The sequence below is a fragment of the Pelecanus crispus genome, chromosome W (genome assembly GCF_030463565.1).
Source record: "Pelecanus crispus isolate bPelCri1 chromosome W, bPelCri1.pri, whole genome shotgun sequence".
In the NCBI taxonomy this organism is placed as follows: domain Eukaryota; kingdom Metazoa; phylum Chordata; class Aves; order Pelecaniformes; family Pelecanidae; genus Pelecanus; species Pelecanus crispus.
This window is the reverse complement of record NC_134675.1, coordinates 16239286-16249986: the sequence shown is the minus strand read 5'-3', so window position 1 is coordinate 16249986 and position 10701 is coordinate 16239286. Positions and strand designations below refer to the sequence as shown.

The following is a 10701-nucleotide window of genomic DNA, read 5'->3' as shown; positions in this document are numbered from 1 at the left end:
TTCTGCTGGATCAGGCCTTAAGTGTAAGTGCATTATACAACACATTATAAGGTGACATCTCAAAAATAAAATACTGTGGTTTTATGTAATGCAGAAGTAACACATACAATTTACATATAGTAATAATTTATTCTGAAATGTTCATTTTAGTCTCTGTTGAGACATCACCCATGTCTCATTAACAGAAGAACAGCCACCTCACCTCAAGTACCAGAATATATAACAAGTTACAGCATAGCAAAAAAATTCTACTTATTTTAAGATAAAATCTAGTTCAGGTAAAATAATTTTGTTCAAGCTTTGATAGTTACACAGTTGTCCATTTTTTTGTGGAGCACAAAGAAAGTGTAAATTGTTACATCATAGCTATCTACGCACATTATGTGACCACAGAAATATTAATCATTACTTCAGAAAATGAACCATCAGTTATATTCATGCAGAAAAGCATGTTGGGAAAGCTTGTTCAGCAGAAACCATGGTACTGTGAATTTCACAGCCATATGATTAATTATTGTTTTAGAAGGACTCACAAATACTAAAACTGAGTTACTTTTTTGCATAAATAATACAAATTCTTCCCTGATGTAGTTTAGTCAGTCTGTAATACATAAACAATTGATAAAGCAATATGACTGTATCATCGCTATCTGTATCTCTTGATTTCAAGACAAGCAATGTTTAAAGGATTATGGGATGGGTTGCTAATTAAATATGATAAACATACTGTACAAATATAATTGCATTAGCAATTTTATTCCAAGATGTCAATTAGGCATTCCTCCAAAATATTACTGATGAAGACAAAGTATACTATCAAATATGGCTTCCAGAACAAGGACCCTCTAACAAGAATCAAACCTATTTACAAAAGATAAAAACAACAAATAAAACCAACACCCAGTCTTTTAAACTTTCATTCGAAACAAACTTTCTAAATAGCTGCTGTATATAATACATCAATTGCATTTATTTTTTGATGTACTTAAACAGAAGTCACCAGGTAAGAGCCAGAATGACGTTTAGGACTCTGAGTTCCGCTGGAGTCTGTATTTTCAGTCTTTGAGTCACGTTTCTTTGTGCTGTTATTTATTGGCGTTGGTATTTGTGATGGCCGAGCAGAACTGTTGTCCGCACTACTCTTCCTGGGACTTGGACTGTAGTTGAAAGGAGTCACTCTTGCTGCAACAGTACCACTAGGGGAGTTATGTTTGCTTGAGCTACTGGAACTGACTGGTGTACGCTCACTAACAGTACTTTCATTATTTTCTGGTGTAGGAACAGAATTATTCTGTATAGGTTTTGTTTCCGTTCCTTTCTTGTCTGGACTGTCTATCTGAAAGAAAGAGTTTGGACAATTTTCTAAACCAATGGTATGAACAGGAACATTTCCATTTCCTGGATTTTGTTTTTCATTAACCTCTTTAGAATCTTTATCATTCACACTCCCTTTCTCTGAAACACTGTCAATAACAGGGGGAGTATTTCCAGTTTGGGATCTTCCAGATCGAGGATTATTAATAGGGCAGTCCTCTATCCTCACCCACACATCCTCTGTCTTAGAGACAGCTGGTGCCATCTGATAAATTAGAGTTTTGGAATCAGAGTCATTTGTTGCACCTGAGGAAGAATATTGAGGATCATTCATTATTTGAGGAATTTCATTTTCTTTTATTTTTCTCCAAGTACCTCGTGCTGGTGCTTGACTTTCTTTACTTTGTTTGTGTCTAGAAACAGAACTTCCATATTGCTTTTCATCTTCACTTTTTGCCTTTTCACTGGACTCCGAAGAAGCTGACAGAATTGAGGAAGAACTTCCAGTTCTTCGCCAAGTGCTTACACGAGGAAGTGATGAGGAATGCTTACTATGTTCACGCTTCCATGTTCCTGATCTATTGATTGGCAATCTAGATGGACTCTCAGAATGAGAACGAGCTATGTCATGACGTTTTGCTGGTCTCCCATCATATTCTACAGAAGGACTCAGATTAGGGGGTAAATTTTGCCAACCACTAGTCTGGGCAGTTAAATGAGTGGATAAAGACATATCAGGAAGAGATGGACTTAAAACTGGAGTCTGTATTTGGGACCTAGTGGGAGAGCCTGGCCTGTAAGGAGACAGAGATTCAAATGAAGCAGACTCTTCTAATTTCTGTCTTAGAGTTGGACTCGAAGCTTCTTTAATAAAAGTTGACTGACGAACCAGAACAGGTCTTTCAGATCTGTCAGATTCACTTCCGCTAGATTTTGTGGATGACATTCTGGATAGTTCAGCCTTTTTGTTTGATCCACCACTATTGAGAACTTGGTTTAATCCTTTTGAAGCAGACTCACTTCTGAGAATGCCACTGGTACTCTTAGGTAAGGCAGTTTGCTTTGTAAGGTTTTGCTGGCTCATCTGCCTGCCTGGTGCTGTATATAACGTTCTTCCTGAACTTGAAGATTTAGTTGAAGCTGTACTAGGAGATGATGTCCTTGGCAACTGAGACAGTTTGTTGGTATAACCATTTCTTCCTGAGGAAATTGAGTTTTGGCCTGGAGGTTGCAGAGGCCTACTTAATGGCTGCTGTTGAGGTCTAGAAGGAGTGGAGTCTCTAGATCCTGATCTAGAAGGTCCTTTACTTGATCCACTCTGTTGAGATGGTTGCCTAGTTACAGGAGCTGACTCAGGTTTCACTGATGACTTGACTCCTCTTGGAGAACTAATGGAACTTTGGCCTTCACTGGGACTCTTGGAGTTTGTATTTTTTAGTGGGGGACCTTTTTTGGAAACAGGACTAGTACTTGAGGAACTATTTCGAACTCCCAGAATATGAATCATTGTCCTACCACGTGAAATTGAAGTCATACTTGTTTGCTGTGGTTGCTTTAACTGGCTTGAAACTTCTGAATTGGAGCAAGCTTTTCCTGTAATTATACTTTTATATACTTTTTTTCCTCCTTTGATTCCCTTATTTTCAGATTCTACTTTTTTAGACTCCAATGTACTCTTCTCCCCTGGCTTAAGAATTCTTGGACCTTTATTACTAGTAAAAGGCTTTTCTTCTTGGTCTGGGGTAAGATGAAATGGTGACCCTAGAGAAATACCAGATTTTAATGAAAGGATAGAGTCAGAGTCTGATGAAGCTTGTCTAGTCAGTGATGCAGCAGCTGCAGCTTGATGCAAGCTACTAACTATGGAATTTGCACCTTCTTGTATAGCTTTCCAATCAAAGTTCTCTGAATCGGGTGAGAAACCATGTTCTGAATCCAGCCTCTGTATCTCTCTCAAATTCAGTATTAAATCTTCTGCCAATATATCACCCATATTTCTGGAATTATTTTTTTCACTTTCACTCTTTACTTTTGAGGGTTTTTTCTTTTTAGGCATAGCAGAACTAATGCATTCCTGCAACAGATCATCTTCTGAGTCAATACTAAGAGAACTGAGTGAGCTGTTTCTAGAGAAACATACAGGAGTATCTTCAACATGAAATGATTTAGGTGCATAACCAGAAGTCTGTGGTCTATTTGATTCTATCTGTGAATCAGGAGCCTCAGTTTGTTTTGCAGGTTCACTTTCTTTGTTGTTATTTTCTTGATCAATATCACTGAGAGAACTAAGAGATGAATTGCGAGAAAAACATACAGGTGTGTTTTCGATAGCAAAATTCTGCATTTTCTCATCTGTAGCTGCTCCTCTGTCTGGAATATCTTTAGTTGACTGAGAGAAAGTTTTAGGTTGGCTTCTGCCTGTTGGGTATTTTTGACAAACTTGTGTCCTATTACTTGGTTGCTGATTTGAAGACTGTTCTGTATTAGTGCAGTCTTCAGTTTCTGTTTCCTTTGCTTTTCCTTTTTGCATTTCTGCCTTCTCCCTTGAAAGGTCAACATCATCATCATCAAAATCTAAAGAACTTAGGGAATCATTCCGTGAAAAACAATAAGGAGTTCCCTCAATAGGTGTGTAATGATGAGGGGAATCAAATGCAAAGCTTCCTTTTACACGCTCTTCATTATTTGGAAGTTTGTCATTAAAATATCTTGAATTATTTTTAAGATTCTGTTTCTTTGTGTCTCTGTTCTCTGAATAGCTTCTTTCATTATTAATATAGCTTTTAGGCTCTGTGTTTTTTCTTACACGTGCTCTATATTCATTATTTTGGGGAATGGTCTTTACTGGTGATGTTGGCTTCTTTTTATCACATTCTGATTGATTTTTGTTATTTACAGATAAAGATGCTTGTTGAATTTGATCCATTATCTTCTTCACTCTGAAAGGTTTGTGACTTTTTCCTTTTGGCATAGCTGAGTTAATACATTCGGCCAGAATATCACCCTCTTCTGTTTTGTCATCATCCAGTCCTGGGGCAGTCCTAGTTGAGCTTTTTGCTCTCCGAGAGTCATCTGTACTTATACCTTCTGTAGGAATGGTGCCTCTCTTTTCAAACTCCCCTGACTCCGCCCTTGTACCCACATTCTCTACATTGGCCAACTCATTTGGTAGTGATTCTATAGTGAGGTCACTCAAAGATGTAGCTGTTGAAAAATTTATTGGTGTATCCTCAACAAAATATACCCGTGGCATATCATCTCCAGGTGTAAAACTCACATGCTTTTGGGACTGCAATCCAGTTTGTGAAGGCAAAAGTTTGTAAACTGGCAGTTGGCTTGGCTTTCTGGCTACAGGAGGAGGTATTTTTGAAGCAGATGCTTGAGAAGGCTTTTTGGCTTTACGTGAAGATTTTGTTGGCATTGCAGAAATAATACATTCTTCCAATATTTCAATATCATCATCATCGGAATCATCCATAATGTCTTTTTCTGCTTCAGTAGGCTTCTCTGCTTTCTTCTCTTGGTTATCCTTTCTATCATCTGGCTGTTCAGGTTCTGCTTCATTTCCATGTTCATTTTCATGTACAGGAGGCATTATTCTTAACTCTACATCTTTCTGTATAAACGGTTCATCAAGACTCAGACCACTTAGGCTAGAAGAGCAAGAAAATCCATCCGGTGTACTTTCTGTGGCAAAATGTAATAATGTATCAGCATCTGGCAGTACCTGAACTCTTTGAACAGCTTCATTTATAGCTACCTGTCTAGGACCAGACCCTCTCTTTTCTGCATTAGGTACATTGCCTTTAGCTGCTTCCCTCTTTACTTGAGCTCCTTGAGCAGGGGGTGGAGTTTTACTTCTGCTTGGAGGCATTGTTTGTCCAGGGCTGTCTGGAAGATCACTGGGACTTATAATACCACTTACCATTCCACTGCAAGGCTCACTTTGAACTGAACTAGCAATTGAACGGCTTTCAAAACTATCCAGGGAACTTACAGAAGTACATCTGCTAAACATGAGTGGAGTCTCCTGCACATAATGTTCTGGTGGACTTTTAGGAGTGTGTGCACCACTCTTTGAGGGAGATTTGGCACCTGAAGAAAATTCAACAGTTTTATGTCTAGAAGAGTCAGAAGGAGATAAACTAGGAGTCTGAAGTCTACTAGATTTTGTTCTGATGTGCTGAGATGCTGATGCAACTTCACTTACTGCACCTTCTGTAGACAGAATCCCATTGTTTTCCTTTAGTTCTGCTATCTGTAATGTGTTATTAGCATCTGTCACATGCGTGGATTGATCACGTCCTATTTCATCTTCAGCTGATGACAAAGATGACAAAGAGCTACACCTTGAAAAACATATTGGTGTATCTTCCACACAGTAAGTTTGTATAGTTTCCTGATTAATAGAGGGAGTCTTACAGGAGGCAGTCTTTTGAGCATGACTGCTTCTACTCTGTGCAGAACTTGGGTGAAGCTGATTCTGTCTCTCTGAACTACCTGAAGGGGTTGATATGTTCCCACAGCTTGAGGAAATATGGTCAGTTTTAGTGCTCTGCACTGATGAACTGTTTGAAAAAGTAAAAGATGGCTTCTGAGAAGAGGGAGGAACTTCTGTTGAATATTTTAGACTATAATCAATAGGCTGATCAACATGATGTTCCTCTTCATTGTACTTTATGCTATAATTGGTTGGTCTGTCTTCTTCCTCTTTGTGTTGTTCCTCCTCAGAGTAGCATTCACTATAGTTGGTTGGCTTATCATTGTCATAATCATCAACCTGGCACAAGGACTGGTTTACTTTCTGATTCATTCCAAGAGTTGAGACTACTCTGCTCTGCTCTGAACCATTGGATCCTCTTGATCTAAAAGAAGAAACACACTCTTGCTGTCCAAAAGGTAACTGGTAACTCATGCGCTTATCATCTCTACTTTCAGTGTACATGGAATAAGTTGCATTTTGGCTCCTTGACTGCCTTTGTTCATTTTGTTTTATTTCATCATCTATTATATGCTTAGGCCTTGCCCATCTTTCATTCTGAGAGGGACTTTGCCTTCCAGAATTTAACTGTTCATCTGAATATTTAAGACTATAATTAATAGGAGTGTCTAGCTCTTCATCATTGTCATCCATATGATTTGCACTATGTATCTTATGTGCCAAGTCAGCTGGGTATTGACCATAACTACGAAATTTACTTTCATCATCTTCTGAGTAAGATTCAATGGAAGGTTTCATTTGGCCTCTTTTACCATAGCCATCACTGCTGCTGACACTATTTAAACTATCATTTGAAGCTCTCTTGTATTCCATTTTTGTATAAAGCATAGGACATGTCCTGTTTGAATTCTCAGATTTAGGAAAGCATGTATTTGAGTGAGTATGGGCAGCAGCTGTTCTTCTTGGGACATTTCTGTCTTCTGTCAAACAGTGCATTTCAGAAGTGGAACAAGAATTTCTGTCGTCTTGTGGAATATGCATGCTTGTTACTTCTTCCATAACTTTGGCAATATGAGCTGCAGCAGTAATCTGCATTCCTATTCTCTTAGAGGAGTTCCCAGTATTCTCTGTAGCTGGATGATAGCTATTTAAACCTACTGCTCCATCCCTATCGAGACTTCTGTCTTTCTCAGATTGAGAGTTTTCTATGTTTCCTCTACTAGAGGAAGAGGAGCCAGGCAATACTGTAGAATTTAAATATGGTGAAAGTACAGTCATATGACCAGTATTAAAACTCTCTGATCTGCAATTCCCATCATCATGTTGACTGGAATCCAAAACATACTCATTGTATACGTTTTGCTTATGTCTCTGCTTATTATGGTGAGATGCTTTTGGGCTTAAATTATCTATGTTATCAAAAGTCTCTGATAAATGCTGAGCATCTAATTCTGCTTCCAGTGCCTTTTGTTTTCTAACATGAAGAGATGGTAAGCTTGTTCCTGGAGACATAATGTTGGCATCCTTATATTTTGCTGGCCTATTTGCCATCAGGTTTCTTAGAGCTGCAGCACTGCCCATTGCTATCATTTTGTGTTTTGAGTGAATGAGATTTCTGAGCATGCTCACTGCTCCCATGTCCCACAGTGTCTCCTGATCTTTTGCATTTCGAGCAGAAAGATTCCACAGGGTCCCACATGCATTACTGACTATTGTCAAACTGTGTGACTTCAAATGCTGTAACAAGGTTTGTAAGCAGCTGTTCTCTCGCAAGATTTGCCTGGTGTTGAGTGATTGAAAACAAAAGTCAGTAAGTGGCATTTCAAAAGGATAAGAGACAAACAAAACCAAAAACTATGCTATAGGCAAGTTTAATCCATAGTAAGGATAATTATGAATTCTTCAGTGCAAACTTATCTTCTTTTTTCCTCAAGTTTTCATCTGAATGCTAATCAAATCCTATACAAATATGAACAGCTTGCTCCCACACTATCCTCTCCATATAAACCATTCCAGGTGGAATCCCAGGTCCCAGGTGATTTCCTATGGCTGATAATAACTTATGAATTTCCTTTCTCTTTCCAGGAAAAGCTTTTAGTACAATTCATCATTTAACAAGGAGCAGATATATTAATCCTTCTGCATATTCCTGTTATCTAAATTAAATACTTGCCTTATCAAATCCATTAAAAAATGAATGCTTAATTACTATACTTAAAACATGCATTTATATTAAGACTTGGTCATATAAATATACTTTTGGTACCACTACTGATTCTCAGAAAAATAGAAAGTATATTCACCTGTGGTCCTCATTAGTAGCAATTAAGCTAGAAACATTTCTTAATATTCCTCCTCCACTTTCTATGATGGCTAAAGTGTTTGTTTGGCTCCGGTATGTCAGTGTACCAACTAGAAATGCAAGAGCACCATCAACAGCACATATATCACCTTTGTTCTCAGTACAATGTGCTGACAAATTCCATAAGGCACTCAAAATGCTTTTTAGGGTGGATTCCTAGGAGAATGATAAAATGACAGAATTAGAGAGTTTTCAACTATTGATCATAAGCCCTCAGAAGTATGTAAGTTAGCTTCAAGGAGGTAGTGACAAACTTGTTTTTCTGGCTCTCATGGATGCAAAGATAGCTTTGAAAATGTGAACCAAGAATATAATAATAAATAAATAATTCCTGCTGAACCTGTACACAGTCTAAAAATACAGATCAGAGACATAAACTGCCTCACTTATTCTAATCCAGATTTGCAAATCACAGAATTCATTGACCATGGAATTTAGCTTCTTTCCAGTTCACTGCAGAAATTGATTTTTGATTGGCATGAAATCTCTACTGTGTTGTTGTCATGGTTTAACCCCAGTCGGCAACTAAGCACCACACAGCCGCTCACTCACCCTCCCCCCAGTGGGATGGGGGAGAGAATTGGAAAAAAAAAAAAAAAGTAAAACCCGTGGGTTGAGATAAGGGCAGTTTAATAGGACAGCAGAGGAAGAGAAAGTAGTAGTAATAATAATAATAATAATAATGATAAAAGAATATACAAAACAAATTATGCATAATGCAATTGCTCACCACCCACTGACTGATGCTCAGCCAGTCCCTGAGCAGCTATTGCTGCCCCCCGGCCAACTCCCCCCAGTTTATATACTGAGCATGATGTCATATGGTATGGAATATGCTTTTGGTCAGTTTGAGTCAGCTGTCCTGGCTGTGCCCCCTCCCAGTTTCTTGTGCACCTGGCAGAGCATGGGAAGCTGAAAAAGTCCTTGACTAGCATAAGCAGTACTTAACAACAACTAGAACATCAGTGTGTTATCAGCATTATTCTCATCCTAAATCCAAACCACAGCACTATGCCCGCTACTAGGAAGAAAATTAACTCTATCCCAGCCGAAACCAGGACAGTTGTATGTTGATGACCGATGTTTTGCTTTCTGTTTTATTGCATATGCCACTGTTTCTCTAGCTTTTCTTCACAAATGAGAATTAAGTGTGTTTCAGGCTCTGCTTTCTGTGCTGATAAACTAGAAGCAAGCAGCAGTGCAGTAGTTATACTTTTGTTTGTTTCTCTCTCCTTCCTTCAGCTATGGATTTGCTATTGATTGCCAGAAAGTTTCAGAAGTATGCACCACAATACTTGTCAGCTGCCATAACAGTAAAAAGTTTGTAGATTAGCTGGCAGGGGACACTGGGATGGAATATAATCCTGTTGGGATATCAAGTAGACATCTCTAGAATGACAAATTCACAAAACCAGAAGATGGTTTTACTAAAACTGCAAAATTATAAAAAAGGCTATTGGAAAAGCACAGCTCATGAAACTGAAGAGTGAAAGCTATCAACCTTGTAAATAAAATTACAGAAACACTAGTAGTTCTCAGATGTCATTGCTACGTCGTGATCTGCTGCCCAGTTAACTCAAAGCAATTCTCTTCTTCAAAAGAAAGTACCTGAAACACTGCAAATATTTCACTAACTGCTTATGCAAAAAAAGGGTAACAATATTTGTATTTTGTGTAAAATTAATGCAATCTCTCCAAAATTTATCTCATAATAATTTATAGATGATACCTTCTTAACTTCTAAAGCACATTCCATCAATGTTTTCACACTTCCAACTTCACGTAGAGTCTTTTTGCTATTTACATCTGCTCGCCAGGACAAGTTCCTCAAAACACTTGCAATGACCTGAAAAACATGAAAGAAAAATAACGTATCTCAAAATAGCTACTCCTTTAGTAGGTTATCAGCATTTCCTCCTGGATTTCTGGAACACTATAGAATTCATTAACAGTGGCAATGTTCAGCTGCTGAACTAGCTTTTTTTCTGAAATTCACTTTTTGTTCTATTGCCAGCTAGACTGTCCTAAGATTTCAGTATGAAGTTTGATCAAAGGTACTGGCTTTTGTATATAAAATAAATAAAGATTTGAAAGCAGGTTCCCTGCTTTCCACGCTGGCTGAAAAATTGGACCAAAACCTCAGATTTGTGCTCTACTCTGATGTCTGTTGTAGACTTCTTATGCAGTCTCAGGAGAGAGATTTATATAATCTTTTTCCTCAGTTTTTCTACTTGTAAAATAGGACAATCATACTAACCTGTCCCTCAGAGGTATGGTATGATTACCTTTATTAATGTTTATCAAGCTCTTTGAATACAGTGTCTTTTATAATCAGAATAGTTATCCGTCAAAGATAGGTAGCCATTCAGCCTAGGTTCTTGTCCTTGGCAGCAGCTAGACTGAGACGCTTCAAAGTAAAGTGCAACTGTCAAGACAGTGGACAGTCATTAAATATTTAAGTCCATCCATTCATGGGCAGCTGTAAGCATGTATATCCCTCATAAAAATATATTTGATAGACTACTGTTATCTATGGATGTTCTCATTGTCACAGAAGTGTATAAGCTTGTTAGGTTATGTGATA

The 10701-nt window shown here is 38.0% G+C and overlaps 1 protein-coding gene across 7 annotated transcripts in view; it reads right to left on the bottom strand.

The window, feature by feature from the left end:
- Window positions 1-985: 985 nt before the first annotated feature.
- LOC142596455 (adenomatous polyposis coli protein-like) overlaps window positions 986-10701 on the bottom strand; it is a 126704-nt gene continuing 116988 nt past the window's right edge. For all 7 annotated transcript variants that reach the window (XM_075725557.1, XM_075725558.1, XM_075725561.1 and 4 more), the window contains 3 exons: window positions 9847-9963; window positions 8059-8273; window positions 986-7535 (listed from right to left, as the gene is read on the bottom strand). In XM_075725557.1, the coding sequence (XP_075581672.1) occupies window positions 986-7535; window positions 8059-8273; window positions 9847-9963 (6882 nt within the window). The remainder of the gene's footprint in view (window positions 7536-8058; window positions 8274-9846; window positions 9964-10701) is intronic.